We start from the raw sequence: 19174 nt of genomic DNA, 5'->3' as shown, positions 1-19174 counted from the left end.
AGGCAGGCTTAGACTGAATGATAGTAGTTTGTAAGACCATTAGCTTCATAGCTGAGTGTAGACTTAAACCTGGATTTCCCATATCAAGGCACAGCACTCTACATTTATTTATCATTTTATTTTTTTAAAAAAATTCACTAAGGACACTGCTGCTCAGGGTAGTTTACAATAAAACAATTAAAGCATAAAATTCACACTAAATTAATAAAAACAATAAAACATGGTACATTATCATAAAATGCAATAAAATACAGCAACAGAGACAGATTTTATGCAGATAATACAAGCTATACACAAGATAAAACAGCAGTCCGGATTGAAAGTAATTATCACCAGAAACCCAATTACTGTCAGTTTTTAAAAGGAGTTGCAACATGAAAGATCACTATGTATGATAAAACAAAGCAATGGTGTTTGAGAAGTGAACTAAATTAAGAAATTGGTGGCTAAACCGTCTCAGGTTAGAGCTGGTAACATGTTTTAAATATCTTGGTATAGTTTTTCGAGCATCAGGTTAAACTATGTACTTTTGAATGCACAGAGGTCTTATGTGAATTTTCTTATATCAGATGAAAATGATACTATTGTTGTTGTTGTTGTGTTGTTGTATTCGATTTCTATACCACCCTTCCAAAAATGGCTCAGGACACAGAGAAATAATAAATAAATAAGATGGATCCCTGGCCCCAAAGGGCTCACAATCTAAAAAGCAACATTAGATAGACACCAGCAACAGTCACTGGAAGTACTATGCTGGGGTGGATAGGGACAGTTACTCTCCTCCTGCTAAATAAAGAGAATCACCACATTAAAGGGTGCCTTTTCACCAAGTTCGTAGGGATTTAATGTTCCCATCCACATATAACATGGAACCAAGGGTCCAATGTACCCGCAGTTCTCCCTCTCCCTCCAAATGCATGCTTACCTGACTGTGTTCAGATGAAACAGACAGGAACCAAACTGCAATCAGAGAGACTGCAGAGAGGAGTGGGGAACTGGCTGTGTGGGCTTCCTTCTTCCATGAAGGACAGCCCTGACCACCAATCACAGCCAAGCAAAGTGCATCACAAGATGACCACTTCACTTGATTTGCAAGCATTATGTAGGCATAGGGTTTTTGTTCTTGTTTTTTGCCTTGGGTCATTTCTATTGTGTTTAGATTCTATTTTCTGATGGATTATTAATTAATTGGTGGTAATTTGTAGTTTGTTCTGTCCGTTACCCGAAATAAAGATTCATTCATTCATTCATTCATTTATTCACCACCGCATAGAGTGCTTGACCATCTTCTCCAAGTTGGATTTTAGATCCTGTTTTGCCATCTTGCAAAGAGGGGGCGCCATCTGGCTGCCAACCAGGACTCATTGCAAGAGAATACAAAACTTCATTTCCACCTATATCATTGCGACTGCATACGGCATATGGTGTGCCTGTAAGACCAAAGGAAAGAGCAGAATCACATACAGCTGTCAATCTGAATGAAATGAAAATCAGTTTTTAAAACTCACTGGAAAAGCAACTCTTTAGAGAGAGAAAGGGAGGTGAAAAATTAGGGATTATTCCAGGGATTCTCAAAGTTGAGACCCTAGAAGTTGTTGGACTACAACTCCCATCTTCCCCAGCCACAATGGCCAGAGGCCACTGTGGCAGGGGAAGATGAGAGTTGTAATCCAGCAAGATCTAGGGATCCACGCTTGAGAACCCCAGGGTTATTCATTTCAGTGCCAAGATACACATTTGGCAAAATTATACGCCTTCCCCAATCAAGACCTTCCTGGATTCTACTACTTCAAATTATAGGTAACCAAATATCCTTTCCCATTAAAACACACATACACTGCATGTAGGAAATGACCACATCGGGAAGAAGTGAACTTGCACAAGTGATGTGGAATATGTAGCTTTCAGCAAATGTTAGCAGGATGCTTCCGCACTTCATATTTCCCATTCATCAGATCTGCTCTGTGAAATGGAACTGGGTAATTGGGTATGTTTAACCTGGAGCCGAGAAGACTAAAGGAAGATATGACAACAATCTGCAAATACTCTACCTGCAGGCCTGTTACACAGAAGATGGAGCTTACTTGTTGAAAATGAGATGGATTCCAAGGAAGTAGGTTTAGGCTGACATTACAAGAAATTGACTAAGTGTACACCCCAGAGAAGACCTGATCCCTCTGGAGCTTATAAAAATAATATAGACTGGTGGGCTCCTGTCTTGGCTTAGCATTGTACTTACATTTACTTTCATGGCCGTATTCCCAAAGACTGGGGGTTGGCATTATCATCCCCATATTCAAAAAGGGAAGAAAGGAGGACCCCGCCAACGATAGGCCCGTCAGCCTGCTCAACACCATCAGGAGGGAGGGGTGTGCAAAGAACCAGCAGGCCTGGTTCAGTTCGAGTCCAGACCGGACTCGAACCAGGCCAGGCCAGTTCAGTCCGGCACCCCCTCGACCCCTCCCCCCGGTTCGGTTCAGTCCAGGTGGGTTCGCGGACCTTTTAAAAAAATTATTATTAAACTTGCCCACTTTGGGGAAGTTGTTGGAGGCAGTGAGGGGGCAGTGAGTGTGGCAAGTGGTCCGCAAACAGTCAGGGGAGGGGGGTCGGTCCGGGGTTGGGCCGAGCAGGGGATGGTTCAGTCCAACCCCGAACCGTCAGACCTGTTTGCACATCCCTATCAGCAAGCTCTATGCTAGACATCTACATAGGAAACTTAAGGACTGGCTAGACCAAGAAAATCTGCTTGCAGAGCCAGCTTCAGGGAGGGCAGATCCACAACTGATCAATGCCGGTTAAGCACCTCATTGAAAAATATTCTTCCAGCAACTTGGCCTCCCTCTACGCTGCCTTCATTGATCTTAAGGCTGCTTTTGATTCTATCTCCCGAGTCAAGCTATGGGAGAAGTTGGAAGCCTCCTCAAACAACCATCGTCTGCTCGATCTGATCTGCATTCTTCATGCAGACACGACCCTCAAGGTAAAGTGTGACCCACAAGGGCCATCCTGACACAGAAGGAAGTCAAACAAGGATGCATTTGCCCCGCTCCTTTTCAACTTTTATATCAATGACATGGTGAGATGCCTTAGTAGCCCAGAATTTCACCCTCCAAAGCTGGTGGATAGGATCATTGCTCTATGCCGACGATGCTGCAGTCCTCTCTAAGACCCCCATAGTCGGGCCGTGACTGCCAGGCTATTTCCCTGCATCAGTGCTGCATAGTTTAAACTGCTGTTTGTACTATATTTTTAATGTTTTAAGTTAGATGCTTTATTTTATATATTCTATTATAGCCACTGCTTTTTGCATTTTATATATTCCACTTTTTATATGCTTAGAATTTTAATAATTTTATAGCTACCCTCTCTTTTAAGGGTAGCAGCCTTTTAGCATTATATTATAGCTTTATAACATTAGTGTGGAAATCTAAAATAACATCGTTTTATGGTTTCATAATTATTTTAAATCATGCTCTACTGCTCTGTCTTACGCTGGTCTTGGACCATAATAAAGATGATTGATTGACTGATACAAAGTGTAAATGTGTTGGACAGTGGAACAGCCCACCTCACACAGTTGTGGGCTCTCCTTTGCTTTAAAAAAAAAGCTCTCTGGGAGGGTGTGTTACTGGCCTTCCCAACTTTGGGTCACCAGATGTGTTGTCAAACTACAACTCCAATCACCCCCTGCCACAATGGCATTTGGCTACGGTTCTTGGGAGTTATAGTTCAACAATATCTGGGGACCCAAGGTTGGGAAACCTTGGTATAGGAGGCTGCTGATCTGTGTAGGAGGTTGAACTGGAAGGTCTCCACTGACCCTTCCAGCTCTACAAGATTCCTGGTGTCTGGTTTTCTAAGGTTCGTGGTGCCTGGTTGACACCAGACACTAAATGTCTCATGATAGTGTCACTTCAAATGAAATGGATGAAAAAGGGATTGTGCTTACATTCATCGCCTTCTAATTCAACTGTGGGAGGATCCCTAAATAAAAGAGAAAGTGGTTTTAGAGACATTTCTGTTATTGGGGGTTGGGGGTGGGCAGGTGAGATACTGTAGGAAATGTCCTACCTGTGATCTTGCTTGCCTGATTTTCCTGTAAGAAAAAATTATGGGTTGTAAGATCTTTAACATTTCAAAGGCTGATTGTACAATCACTTTGAATGTCACTTTTGATCACTTCCCACCACTTTGATTCGCTTTGCATTACCTTGTGAATTCTTCTTCCAGCAAAAGAACCATGTTATCCCACCAATCAGAACAAAGCCTCCGATTGCTCCCAGGGTGATCAGTAGCCCTAAAAAGATGGTCAGAGATCATATCAGTGGCCCATCTGATGTGCAGGATTATGGAGCTGTAATGCTGGGCCCTGAGGCTGCTGCAGATGCAGAAGCGGCTAGGGATGTGCACGAACCAGTCCGGCAGTCCTTTCCCACGAACCATGTTCGTCCGGTTTGGCAATGGGGGGGGGGGTTACCTCTAAGGAGCAGGGAGGATGCCCTGCCCCCGGACATACACCGGCCACTCCCAGTATGCTGCTGAACGGGGCTGCAAGGAAGTACGCAGCCGCCCTACGGTCCCGGTTTGGGCTATGAGGAGGGGGGATGGGCACCCTCCCTGCTCCTTAGAGGTAAGCCCCCACTGCCGAACCGGCTGAACACTGGTCCCTGCACTTCCCTATTAGCAGCCTCAACGCTGTTGAGAAGCAGCTGCTGCAGAAGCACCACCACTGCAATTTTCTCTGTTTGCAGCAACAGGGGAAATTGGAAGAGTGCTGTTTGGGCAACCACAGCTTCTCAGCAGGAGCGGGGCTCAACATTCTGAGCCTGCAGAAGCTCCAGGGTAGAGTGTTGCATCTCCGTAACACTGTGAATATTTATTTATTTATTTATCTATCTATCTTATTGGGGATGACCCCAAGGAAAAGCTATTCAACAGCTATAGAATTTTGGATGTGCTATTGTTCTTAAATGATTTCTGTGCTCATGATTTGCTCTTACACGCAGTAATAATTAAAAGATATTACCTCTTTTGAACTAAGCAGTATGCCTCTGTTAAAGCAGACCAGGATCACATTCACCTTTTTAGCTGCTGTATCACACTGCTGGCTCATGTTCAACTGCAGAGCTCCCTTACTGCTCTTTACAAGCTCTCCTTTGCAAGCTTCCCAAGTCACTTCTTAACAATCATAGCTGATATGATTGTTAAGAGTTACTTTGTTGGATGAGACCAAGGGTCTATCTTGCTGCAGACCAAGGACTCACTCGTCTGATAACTAGAGTATGGATGGAGGAGGGGGTGGTTGTTTGCTGTTATCATTTATATTTTGTATAAAATATAAATTTTGTATAAAATATAAATCCTACAAAATACATGATATTTTCTTTCCGTTCCTTTGGGGTTCATAATGCATATTTCTAATATCAATCTGCAAAGCACATTTTATATTCTTTCTAAACTCACATGGCACCTTGTGATTCCCCACTTTTACAGACAGTTCAGATGCAGTCTTCCAGATGTGCTTCCCGAATGACCAGGCAGAAACTATGCAAAAATATGTCCCGCTGTCAGAAGAAGTAGCATTGAAAATTGTAATGTTATGCCAGTGCTGTGACCCGTTCACAGATGAATGATGCTCCTGTCTCTCTTTGATTGTGGCATCAACACAGCAGTTTACATCGTAAGAAAAATTAGTCACATAACCACCTTCATTTGCAACAGAATGAAGGCATGTGTTTGGAGAAGTATCCTTGATCCAATACACAACAAAGGTTAGGGAGGAATCGTTCAGTTGAAATCTACAGTCGAGGGTAAAACTGTCGCTTTCATCAACTGACAGACTTTTCCGTAATGGCTCACTGCTTTCCTCAAAGATCTTCTCCTCTATAACACAAAATGAAACAAGCACATGAGATTATAAATAGTTTTTCAGGAATGTGAAAGATCTTGCCTATTTCCTTTGCTGATATTTGTGCCCTACACTGTAGGGATGTCCACGAATGGCTCATGCAGGAGTGGGTGGGTGCAGGTAAGGATGTCATTAAGGAGCAGGTAAGGATTTCCTTTACATAAGAACAAAAGAACAGCCCTGCTAGATCAGGCCCAAGAAGGCCCATCTAGTCCAGCATCCTGTTTCGCACAGTGGCCCACCAGATGCCGCTGGAAGCCTACAGGCAGGAGTTGAGGGCATGCCCTCCCTCCTGCTGTTACTCCCCTGAAACTGGTACTCAGGGGCATCCTGCCTTTGAGGCTGGAGCTGGCCAATAGCCATCCAACTAGTAGCCGATGATAGACCTCTCCTCCATGAAGTTATCCAAACCCCTCTTTAAGCCGGTTGTTGGCTGTTACCACATCTTGTGGCAGAGAATTCCACAAGTTGATTATGCATTGTGTGAAAGAGTACTTCTGTTTGTTGGTCCTAAATTTCCTGGCAATCAATTTCATGGGATCACTCCTGGTTCTAGTGTTATGTGAGAGGGAGAAGAATTTCTCTCTATCCACTTTCTCCACACCATGCACGATTTTATAGACCTCTATCATGTCTCCCCGCAGTCATCTTTTTTTCTAAACTAAATAGCCCCAGGTATTGTAGTCTTGGCTCATAAGAAAGGTGCTCTAGGCCCCTGATCATCTTGGTTGACTTCTTCTGCACCTTTTCCAGTTCTACAAGATAAATAGATAGTTTTATTTCGATTGTGGACCAGCAATATCCAGTTCTACAATGTCCTTTTGTAGATGTGGTGACCAGAATTGTACGCAGTACTCCAGATGTGGCCGCACCATAGTTTTGTATAAGGGCATTATAACATTAGCAGTTTTATTCTCAGCCCCCTTCCTAATGGAATTGGCCTTTTCTGTGCTGCTGCTATGCCTCTACTTTTCCAGGTGTTGCACTGCTCTAGCAAAGACCACACACAGCTGCAGGACTGCTCCCTTCAGGCTACATGTGGCATCTGTACATGTGGATGTCAACGCTGAACACACCCTGCAGGGAACAGCCCCAGAGTTGTGCTGGGAAAACAGTGGGGGGAAGCGGGGGGGGCAGCGGAGCAGGTAAAGTCCTGCTTACCTGCTCTGGAAGGGAACCACTCTCCACCCCACCAAACTGGTTTGGCTGTGGGTGCCTGAGCCCATGTGGTGCCTCCCAAAGGAGGTACCTGTTGGAAGTAAAGGACTTTGCGCTGTCTCTTTGCCTCAGACAGTGGAGGACAGACTAGTAAGTCAGAGGGCTAGAAGGTCAAAGACATTTGGTCATCACTTCCTGCTGCTCTGATGCTATCCCTTTGAAATGTAGATTGCTAATCTTAGGGGATTCAACTTCCTTCCTCCTTCTCTCTCTTGCTACCTGGCTGTTGACCTTGCAACATGGCAAGTCTCTTGCCCTGCACCATATGTGCAGAGAAGATGGTGAATCCATCTGCATCCATTTAGATAGATAGATTAGAGATCCTAAATCCTCACTTTCCTATCTAGAATGGAGTTCCTTAATAAATACCTTTTATATTGATTTGAAACTAGCAATTGGCTCCAAGTTACTTTACTCTTAGCACACATGCATGCATAACTAAATCCGCTGTGTTTGTGCCTCTGTGCACTCTGCTATATTGAAAAAGGGATTCTCTCACCACAGAGAATTTCCAACAGGTTATGGGCTCCAGCAAGTTATGGGAGCAGTATTTTGAGCTGCGTGTGCTGCAACTAGAGAGTTAGGTTTGTTCCAGGAGATCCATTGAGATCTAGCGTGGACACTTTGAATTGCTAATCTACAGCAACTGCCTTTTGGAGCCGGTGAGCATGGCTGCATACCTGGAGGGAAAACTCAGGCTTACCATCCTGGAAGCGGATAATTACTTGGAATGGAAGACTCGACTGAGGATTGCACTGAAAGCAGAGGGACTCCACCAAGTTACTGAGGAAGACCCCCCGCCAGATGGAACCTCGGATGCTGAGAAAAAGGAGAAGGAACTCTGGCTAATTAAGGACCAAAAATCACAAGCGATGATTGCAGCTTCCGTGAGTAAAACTTTCCTTTATGCTATTTGTGATCTTGGAACCTCAAAGGAGATGCTAAACAAGCTAGATTCTATGCATATGAGGAAAGGATGGGCATACACGTTTAATTTACGCCGAAAATTGCAAGATCTCCAATATAAAGATGGGGACTGTTTCTCTACTTTTATTGGGACTTTGGAAGATTTCTTTTTCCAATTTAGACAAGCAGGAGAGGAATTTACAGAGAGTCAAAAGCTGGAGACTCTGTTCTTGAGCTTGCCTGCTTCCTATAGCACTATAATTGGGCAATTGGAAACCCACACCAATCTAAAATTTGAAAAGGCTGTAGAAACATTGTCTTCGGAGGCTAACCGAAGAAACCTTTTAAACTCACGCTATGAAAGTGAACTGGCTAGCAGCTTTGCTTTTAAAGCAACAATTGATCATTCCAGACGTAACCCGAGATGGGGAGGGAATGCTGGAGGAAATGCTGCAAGAGGGAACCGCATGGGCACCTCACATTTGCATACAAAGAGAGCCGATTACACCAGAGAAACTCAGCCCAGAGAGAGAGGTCACATGACCGCCAGTGCTGAAATGAGGTCAGCTGGAAACAAAGCCTTCAGGTGTTTCCTATGTAACGAATTTGGCCACCGGGTGGCGCATTGTCCCAAGAATCAGACCAGGAGGTCTGGGAATATCAGTCAAACAAAGGAGAATGAAAATAGAGATTCCAAGTATACAGACAGACATTTCAACAAGAACTATAGTGTTAATTTAATGAAAAATAATGAAAAGCTGATTTTAGATTCTGGGTCATCTGTCCATATTTCTAAAAATCTAAGTTTCTATACTGAACTGTTTGATATTCCTGAAGAGACTGTTTATTTGGGCAATAATACTACAATTAAAGCAAAGAAAAAGGGCGAAGGAATTTTATATTGCAAATTGCTGGATGGATCTGTTAAACCATTTTTTCTGAGAGATGTTTTGTATATCCCTGAATTCTCAAGCTCCTTGATTTCAATATCCAAGCTAGAGCAACAAGGCTGTGAATTGTATATTAAAGATGGACAATGTGTTGTTACCCAGAATGGAGAAGTTTGCCTTGTGGGCTCGGAATTTCAAGGTCTTTATCATGTGGAACAGCAATTTACAGACAGAGAAAGACCAGCCCAGTCCAGACCTGAGGCATACCAGCCTAATGTAGTGAACCTAGCCAAGTTGTGTCAGCATGGAAACTGCTTACAATTATGGCACAGAAGATTTGGACACAGAAGTGTTGAATCAATTCAGAACATGAAGGAACAGGGATTAGCTAATGGCATTGATTTTGTACCATGTGACACTGTAACTAACTGTGTTTCTTGTCTCGAGTTCAAAGCAGTAAACAAGCCATTCCCAAAGCAGAGTGAAAGGAAGACGAAAGGACCCTTGGATCTGATCCACAGTGACATATCTGGACCACTACCAGCAACCATAGGTAATCATAAATATTTTCTAACTATAACAGATGATTTCTCACGATACACGTGTGTTTATTTACTGAAGGAAAAATCAGAGATGCTGGAGAAATTAAAACAATATGTGGCGATGGCAAGCAACAAATTTGGCTGGAAGCCAAAGATCCTGCGCACAGACAATGGAGGAGAATACATGTCCAATGCTACACAGCAGTTCTTGAGAGAACATGGAATCATGCATCAAACTACGGTGCCTTACTGCCCGCCCCAAAATGGAATCGCAGAAAGAATGAACAGAACTCTACTGGACATGGTAAGATGCATGCTTGCTGACGCACACCTCCCACAGAAATTCTGGGGAGAAGGCATCATGACTGCTACATACATACACAACAGAATGAACACAAAACCTATTGAAACAACACCTTATGAACTTTGGCATGGTCATAAGCTGTCCCTGACGCATCTGCGTGTCTTTGGAAGCACGGCTTACTCATACATCCCAAAGGAAAAAAGGACTAAGTTAGGGCCTAGGGCCACAAAAGGGATTTTTGTAGGCTACGCAGCACAATCCAAAGCCTACAGAATTCTGGATCCTGACACCAACAGGATAACCATAAGCAGAGCAGTGTGTTTTGAAGAGGATGAAAGAGCTACACCTTCAGAGGGGGCCTACACTGAAGCAAGCAACCAGACCAAGCACCCTGATGACTGGATTATGCTTCCTGATCTCAGAGGAACTGAGGAGGAGGAGGAGACAGCAGATCCAGATCCAACCACACTTGACACAGAGACCCCCAGCGATCCACCAGACGCACCTGAGGTGATAGAAGGGACCACAGAGGGTGAGGTGAGGTGATCAACGCGCTCAAACAGAGGTGTTCCAGCTCTGAGGCTGTCCTACCTCGCAAGAACAGCGGAACAACCAGAACCTTCATCATGGGAGGAAATATCCCAGCTACCACAACCAGAAGCCCAGAAGTGGAAACAGGCTGCAATTGAAGAGCTTGAGGCTCTACAGAAAACAAAACCTGGACTCTTACTAAGTTACCACAAGGAAGAAAAGTTATTGGCTGCAAATGGGTTTTCAAACTCAAACATGATGCTGATGGTGAGATTCAGCGCTACAAAGCCAGATTAGTAGCAAAAGGATATTCACAAAAATATGGAGAAGATTATGATGAAACCTTTGCACCAGTGGTTAAACATACCACAGTAAGGACTCTGAAGTATTGCTGCTAGCAAAGGAATGCATGTTGAGCACCTAGACGTGAAAACTGCATTCTTGCATGGTGAACTAGAAGAGGACATTTACATGCAACAACCACCAGGTTTCTTACAGGAAGGCAAAGAGGACTATGTATGCAAACTGCAAAAGAGCATTTATGGTTTAAAACAAGCTGCCAGAGCATGGAATATAAAACTGAATGATATGCTGCTTCAAGCAAACTTCAAAAGAAGTGAAGCTGATCCCTGCCTGTACACGAGATGCAGAGATGGGAAATGGACTTACATTTTGGCGTATGTTGATGATTTGATTTTTGCCTATGAAAATCCAGATGACAGCAAGGAAATAATGGATCATCTGAACAAAGAAGTGGAAGTCAAGCAACTTGGCAACATTGCACACTACTTGGGCATTCAAGTACAAAGAGAGAAAGATGGAAGTTTCCTGATCAACCAAGAACAGAAAATTAAAGACTTGATAAACTTGCCCAGACTGGAAAATGCAAATCCTACACCAACTCCAATGGAAGTGAACTACATAAAGCAAGAAGATCAAACTGAGCCACTATCTGACAACCATAGATATCGTGAAGCATTGGGTAAGCTTTTATACATTAGTACACTCACTAGGCCAGATATTAGTACAGCAGTTGGCTTACTTTGTAGAAAGACTGCATCACCAACAGTCAAGGACTGGAATGCAATGAAAAGACTTGTTAGGTACCTAAAGGGTACTGCACATTTTAAGCTCAAGCTGCCAGCTAATAGTCAACCAAAGCTAGAAGCATATGTAGATGCAGACTGGGGTGGAGATATAACAGACAGGAAATCCACCAGTGGTCACATAATTTTCTATGGAGATGGAGCGATAAGCTGGTCAAGCAGAAAACAAGACATAGTAGCATCATCAACCACTGAAGCGGAATATGTATCAGCTGCACAGGGCTGTCACGAGATACAATGGCTGTGTCAACTACTGAAGGACCTAGGTACAGAGGTACCACAGCCCATACCAGTGTATGAAGACAACCAAAGCTGCATTCAACTCTCCAAACAAGAAGATGTAAAGAGGAGTACCAGACATATTGATGTGAAGTACCATGTAGTGAGAAGTCTGCAGAAAGATGGACTAATCAAGTTGCTCTACTGCCCGACAAATGAAATGCTTGCAGACTTACTCACTAAGCCACTACCAAGACCCTGCTTTGAAAAGCTGAGAGAGAAAATGAATATTGTGAACTGAGTCACGAGACAACGAGAGGGGGTGTTGGAAGTAAAGGACTTTGCGCTGTCTCTTTGCCTCAGACAGTGGAGGACAGACTAGTAAGTCAGAGGGCTAGAAGGTCAAAGACATTTGGTCATCACTTCCTGCTGCTCTGATGCTATCCCTTTGAAATGTAGATTGCTAATCTTAGGGGATTCAACTTCCTTCCTCCTTCTCTCTCTTGCTACCTGGCTGTTGACCTTGCAACATGGCAAGTCTCTTGCCCTGCACCATATGTGCAGAGAAGATGGTGAATCCATCTGCATCCATTTAGATAGATAGATTAGAGATCCTAAATCCTCACTTTCCTATCTAGAATGGAGTTCCTTAATAAATACCTTTTATATTGATTTGAAACTAGCAATTGGCTCCAAGTTACTTTACTCTTAGCACACATGCATGCATAACTAAATCCGCTGTGTTTGTGCCTCTGTGCACTCTGCTATATTGAAAAAGGGATTCTCTCACCACAGAGAATTTTCAACAGTACCAAACTGGCTTATGCACATCCCTACTCACAAGTAACATCACGTGTTGGGGACACTTGTCCAAGCAAGACTTAGCTGAGCTTGGGATATTTTTTCTGAGGCAAACTGAGGCAATTGCTTCCGGTGCAGCTTTGGGGGCCTTTTTGGAGATGACAGAATGGCCCCCTACCTCCCCTGCCTCCCACCCGGGTAGTTCTTGTAACCCTGCCCTCCCAGTGGGCTATTGAGCCAACATAATTCACCAGCCCCACCGCCACTCCCCAATTCTGAATGCTTCTACCCCCGGCTGCCTCCTCCTGGTTGCCCTCTGCTCCTAGTAAGTTCTCAGTGTCTGAGACACGCTCAACCCAGAACAAAACTTTCTCTACCAGTCCCCATGCTCTCACCTTTCCTCAGTTTTCTACAGTCAAAAATTAAATCTGAGTCCATATATTTATATGCAGATTAAAGATCATCTCACCTGCTGTTCTGTTCGGGACTGCTACAATAAAGAAGTCATAAATGCTGCAGTGAGTTGAATTACTAAAGAGGGGATATGTATACTCCATTCTATTATCCCTCAGGGATTTGCAGGCAAATACTCCACCAGTGGAGAAACTGACTATGGATGCCTTTTTTTTACAATGCAAATCAAAGTTTGTTGAACTGTTGACCGGTTGAACCGCTGACCGTGGTGGAAGAATGTTGCCCCCTTGAGCACAACTCATCAGGTTAAGTGTCTGCATGGATTCTGTGCCTGCATACCAGGCTATTCTGTCTTCTGCCTTGGTTGCTCTCTTGCAGACCAACTCCTTAGGTCCTTGACCATCGTGATGAATGAAGAAGGTATCCCCTGTTTTCAAAAGAAAAACATTCACTAATGAACAGTGCAATAGGATTCAGAACCTCCGGCTTGACAAGCAAGGATTGTCACCCTAACCCTAAACCTTAACTCCTCTAAATCCCAGTTGCAGGGGAGCAACGGCAGGAGAGAGGGCATGCCCTCAGCTCTTGCCTGTGGGCTTCCCAGAAACATCTGGTGGGCCACTGTGGGAAACAGGATGCTGGACTAGATAGACCTTGGACCTGGTCCAGCAGGGCTGTTCTTATGTTCTTCTGAGAAACATACACACACCCCACCCTCTGAGAGATTCCACAACCACAAAGGAGCTTCTTTCCAAGCATACTCAGATGACTTCTATACTGCTCAGTTGCCAGCACCTCCTCACAAATCCTGGGCATTGTAATTTGGGGAAGAGCTGAGAACTCCGTCTTGCAGGACCTCAGGTGTACAAACAGTGAAGGCATAATGACAGTTCAACCTGTCTGAGTCTCCAGTGTGGGTATGCCCATCAGTTTTTGCTTGTGTGCACAGCCTTACCGTGTCTTTTTAATTAATGTGCAAATAGGATTCAAGTGGCATCTAGCAGCAGCAGCAGCCACCGACTCACAGATGCCACTTGCTCACCTCCTAAGCGCTGCTAACAGAGACGCCCACTGCAAGCACCAGATGCTGCCCCCTTCTGCTTCTTGGGCCTGCGTGAAGCTTCACACACAGAGTGGAATACTCTGCACAGCCATGCTGGCATCACGTGGAGACGAGGGGGTAGGGTTACCATATTCTGGCTCTCCAAACCCAGGTGCCCCAATTTGCATATTATTTAAATTGGCTTGTAAATAATTTGCATGTTGTGCAGATTAACAGATGCATTTCCCAGTTGACTTGTATTCGCTATAGATATTAACTATATAGATAGTTAATAAAATAAAATATTAACAGCAGCAATAGAACAAACAAACAAACAAACAAACAGGTTTTAAATTAAGGCTTCAATTCTGTACACACTTATTTGAGAGGAGATCTGATTGAAAACAGTGTTTGCTTCTAAGTAGGCATGCACGGAAACCTCAAAGTTAAACATGACAATACACATCTTAGAAAGGAGGCAGGGATCTATCCTCTCAACTACCTGATAAGCGATCCCCTGCGGATAAAAAACAAAGCCAACACTCCTCAGGGGATTACTGTCCTGAAAGCCACACAGCACTCAGAAGCAGCTGGGCAGAGATTTCTCAGGCTGCTTGCCCCTCAGCCAGTAAAAATATGGGTGATTTCAGCAGCCGGGGGGAGGAGCCAGAATTCGGGGGGGGGGCTGCTTGAAATTCTGGGTGACATGGCAACCTGATGAGGGGATGAAGCTCCTTGAAGGGAAAGGGAGCCCTCTGGAGCCCCTGAACTATCTTGGAAGGCAAACATGTAGTGATGGGAAGTGTAGCCCTTCCCAGAGCTTTCCTCCTGGAGCTCTTAAGAGAAAGCTCAGTCTCTCTTAAAGCCTCCCCCACCCAGCACTGAGGAAACCGCAGGACTGTGCAGAAGTCAGCAGAGTGTCGGCACACAGCAAGGGCTCTCATCTTCAAGGTGTTTTGCCCAAGTGGCCCCTGCTTGAAAAATAGTGAAGATCACTGCTCTGAGTGAAAGCAGACAAGGAGGAAGAGTCATGCTGGGGGCAGCAAGCTGATGAGCCATACAAATACGATGACAAATACAAAGACAAATATTTATATACACTTTTTCAACCCGAGTTCCAAAAGCTGTATGTGTCTGTCTGTCTATCTATCTATCCACAAAGGGCTCACTATCTAAAAAAAGAAACATAAGATAGGCAGTGGCACCAGCAATAACCACTGGAGGGATGCTGTGCTGGGGCTGGATAGGGCCAGTTGCTCTCCCTCTGCTCAATAAAGAGAACCCTGAATTCTAAAACATAAGTACATAAGAACAGCCCTGCTGGATCAGGCTCAAGGCCCATCTACTCCAGCATCCTGTTCCACACAGTAGCCCAACAGGTGCCACTGGAAGCCTATAGCAGGAGTTGAGGGCATGCCCTCTCTCCTGCTGTGACTCCCCTGCAACTGGTACGCAGAGGCATCCTGCCTCTGAGGCTGAAAGTGGCCTATAGCCCTCCGACTAGTAGCCGTTGATAGACCTCTCCACCATGAAGTTATCCAAACCCCTCTTAAAGCCATCCAGGTTGTTGGCTGTCACCACATCTTGTGGCAGAGAATTCCACAAGTTGATTATGCATTGTGTGAAAAAGTACTTCTGTTTGTTGGTCCTAAATTTCCTGGCAATCAATTTCATGAGTACCTCTTTGCTCAGGTAGCAGGGTGATTGGCTCAATTAACAGGAGGAAGGCGGGTACCAGAGACAGCCCGGTCCACACTGTTGTAAGAGAGATGACAGACTCATCATCGGCAGGACAAGGGTCAGCAGCATCCCTCCTGGGGTGCCAGCTTCTGGATGGTCCTAGCCTGATGAAGCCCTCCCCAAACCCAACTGCAACATGGGGAGTTGTGCAGTCTGAAAGAAACTGAAGCAGAAGATACAAGGAGAATGCAGATATTCTTCTGAGGACACATACCTGTGGCTTCTTTTAGAAAGATGAGGACCACCACGAAAAGCATTTTCTGGAGGTGAGAAACCTAACTGCCTTGCTTCTTAGGTTCTCTGGTTCGCTCCAAATATGACTCGAGGAGAAGACGAAAGCAGAAGAAAGTGTAAACGGAAGCTGAAGACCACAAGAGGAAGCAGGTCACATGAAAAGCAGCTCTGTGGGCAGATGGTTTCGCTCCATGAAGGAAGTGCACAAAAGGATCACACCGCCCTGTGGGCCTTCCCACACAGTGCCGGACCCAGCTTCCGGGGAGTGGAAGACCTGCCCACATCGGAAGGGTGCGGTACTGAGGGGAGATACTGGGTCCCACTGAAGGGTGTGGTGTGGCTTCCGATGCTCCAAAGCACAGCTCTGTTGCTCACCATGAAGCTACTAGCTGTGATGTGTGAGCCTTAAACCCAGGGGTGGCTCCTCCATGAGGCAAACTAAGGCAATTGCTTCAAACGTGCCTTAGAGGTATTTGGGGGATGGCAGAAGAATCCATCCCCAGAATACCCAGGTCATCCACCCAGGTTGTTCAGGATGACCCTGGGAAGATCGCAGCAGATGTCACCCCACCCTCCCAGTGGGCCAATGAGCCAATGTAGCTTGCTAGCCATGCCCACCCTTGCCTCCCCAACCCAGGTGCTGCTCTCTGCCCTTTGCAGAGTGTGTTGCTGCCTTTTGGAAGGAGGGACCTCCTACTGCTACCACCACAGCTGCTGGCTACTGAGGCAGTGTGGGCAAGGTATTCAGCTTAACATGTGCACCTCACTTGACCCAGTCCCCATCCTCCGTGGGCAAGATTAGCATTGGGGCTGGAGGTGGAGTCCAACAGCATCTGTGGATACCAGCTTAGGAACCAGGGGCATCATGGGGCGGGAGCAGCCTATGGGCCTCCAGTGGAAGTCTCAGAGCCCGTGATCCCATCAGCCACTTCCTCCCTCCTCCATGACCTCCTCCAGAAAGGGTGCAGCAGTGGAAGCATCCACACCTCCTGTTTTTAATATTATCGGCTACCAGGCTGCAGGAGGATGGTGGGTCAGGTTGCCTCTCCCCCCCGCCCCACCCCCCATCCCGCTGCATTCTCTTCACTGCAAAAGTTACTGTCCCAGCACCTGGGCACCTCTTTCTTTAAAACAAAAAAAAGATGAAATGAGGCTCTACTCCCCCTCCCTCCTCCCTACCCTGATAGAAATTAAACTTAGAAAGCCATTTGAATTGATTTGGACTGATTCGATTCAAATTTGAATCACTCGTATTGTCCAGATCCAAGTTGAATCGATACAAATTTGAATCGATTCGTACACTCGGACTGTTGGGAACCCGTCTCAGATACCATTTAAGAGCCTCAAGAGGATCAATCTCCTCTTCAGCCTCAAGATGGCAGAGCATCTCAGCCAAGCACATCCCTGTGTGGAAACTTGAGGTGGGGGTGGTGGCCTGTTCCCCAGATCTTTTAAATACTCCACAATGGCCCTGTTGGGAACTCCTCTCAGATCCCATTTAAGGACTTGACATTTTACCTTGATCAGCCACAAGATGGCAGAGCAGCACTCTCTCAGCCAAGCAGATCCCTGTTTGGAAACTTTGGACTGGGCGGGAGGGGGCAGAGAAGCTTCATGAAGACCAGCAGGCAACTGAAAAGGAACAGGGAGCTCATTCAGCACAGGCATCTTTAGCCTGTACACGAGAAGATGTTTAGGACACACATACACAAAGCTTCCACAGCAATGGTCTGAACACAACCTTTTGAAGGAGCGTCCACTTTTAAATGTGTCCATTATTTCAACCAAGTCGAAACCGACTCGATGGCACACTTTACCTTTAATTCAAAAATAATGTATGATTCATTTCAGAGCCAAGATACAGACCATATTTATCTGAATCTAGGATTAGTTCCCCCCCCCCCAGGCTCTTTGATGTTAGAAATGGCAGGGTTAAATTCAGAGTCCCTTTCAGGTAAATACAGGTATAATCTGTATTTAACCCTATTTTTAAAGGGGGTCAGCTTAAATTCAGAATCATATTTTATTCGGGTGTCCATCATTTCAACCTAGGCATTCAATTCTGTTAGAGATCCTTCTGTCAGGGAAAAATCCTTTCTGGCTCAGAAGAGCAGACAATTTCGCAAGTCTCAAAAAGGAACCAGTGGTTATGCTCTGATCTTGCATGAGCCTTCTTGCAAGGCTGCAGTCAAAGCAGGCTGTCATCGGTATTCAAGAGGGAGCGATTTGATCTGAATTTTCAAACTCTGATTCGAATTCAATTTGAGAGACATTTGACACCTTTAAAAAACTATTCAGGCCCCCTGATTGGTTAAAAAAGGCCCCCAAACAAGGTTGAATTGATTCAAATTTGATTTGAACTCGTATCAAATTTTTGTACCAGATTTGAATTTAATTCAAATTTGAAACTAATGTTCAGAATTTGATTCAAATTCAAAATGAATTTTAAAAAATGGTTTCATGCACATCTCTATTTTGTGCTATATTTATGTGGTTTGGCACCATCAGCTACAGATGGCCCCTAATTCTCCCTGATCCTAGTCCAACAATCTAACCACTATACCATGCTGCCCTCAACGTGACTAAAAGCCAACTAGAAACAGCAGTTTGCTTAGAAAAGGGAGTAAGATTATTCCTTGCCCCCAAAGTCCATATCATCTAAAAAGAGAAACAAGGGAGGCAAGAGCCACTGTGAGGAACACGGTCCGGGAGCTTTTCCCAAACAGCAGTTTTACCACAGGTTTACTGCTAGGCTTTACTGTGAGTTTGAATTTCCCCCAAAAAACCCGATGCAAAAAGTGGATTTTTTTCAACTCCAGTCATAGATCAGGCTAAGCGTCCAATGCTCAATGAAAAACCCAAATCCTGCGTGGAGCATTCCTGGATAGCTTGCAGGGACTGCGACTTCAGTCTGAATGTTATGTGAATGCACACGTGCCCTTCCATAGTAAAATGACTGTCTGGAATCTCTCCTGGGGTTGCCTAGAGCCAGCTGCTCTCTCTCTGCCAGAGATAAGAGAGTGACCACCCAGTTAGCAGGGGTGGATCAAATTCGACACAGAGAGAGCACAGGACCCACAGCAAGGAATCCACCCAGCTAACTGTATTTTAGTTTGATCTAAGAAGTATTACATCAGAGTTATGTCCTGAGAGTTTACATAGTTTCCAGCTGCTTGGGGATGTTTTTGAATCCACTGAGAGTGATTTGCATTTTTCCTTTGGCAATTTACATAAGAGCTGATGGCATTGTTTGCATAACGTTCCACTCCACTCGGAACTCATGGAAACACCATCTCAAAGACCAAAGTAACACCTTGAA

The 19174-nt window shown here is 44.9% G+C and overlaps 1 protein-coding gene across 1 annotated transcript; it reads right to left on the bottom strand.

Moving 5' to 3' along the window:
- Window positions 1-99: 99 nt before the first annotated feature.
- Window positions 100-15945, bottom strand: LOC128334745 (uncharacterized). The gene is made up of 7 exons (XM_053271855.1): window positions 15836-15945; window positions 12895-13266; window positions 5464-5883; window positions 4211-4297; window positions 4072-4096; window positions 3950-3984; window positions 100-1430 (listed from the first exon to the last, which is right to left on the bottom strand). Exons 1-7 carry the CDS (start codon window positions 15876-15878, stop codon window positions 1252-1254), a joined length of 1161 nt encoding a protein of 386 aa, XP_053127830.1. The 5' UTR covers window positions 15879-15945; the 3' UTR covers window positions 100-1251.
- Window positions 15946-19174: the final 3229 nt, after the last annotated feature.

The sequence above is a fragment of the Hemicordylus capensis genome, chromosome 10 (genome assembly GCF_027244095.1).
Source record: "Hemicordylus capensis ecotype Gifberg chromosome 10, rHemCap1.1.pri, whole genome shotgun sequence".
NCBI lineage: Eukaryota > Metazoa > Chordata > Lepidosauria > Squamata > Cordylidae > Hemicordylus > Hemicordylus capensis.
This window is presented reverse-complemented; position numbering and strand designations above follow the sequence as displayed.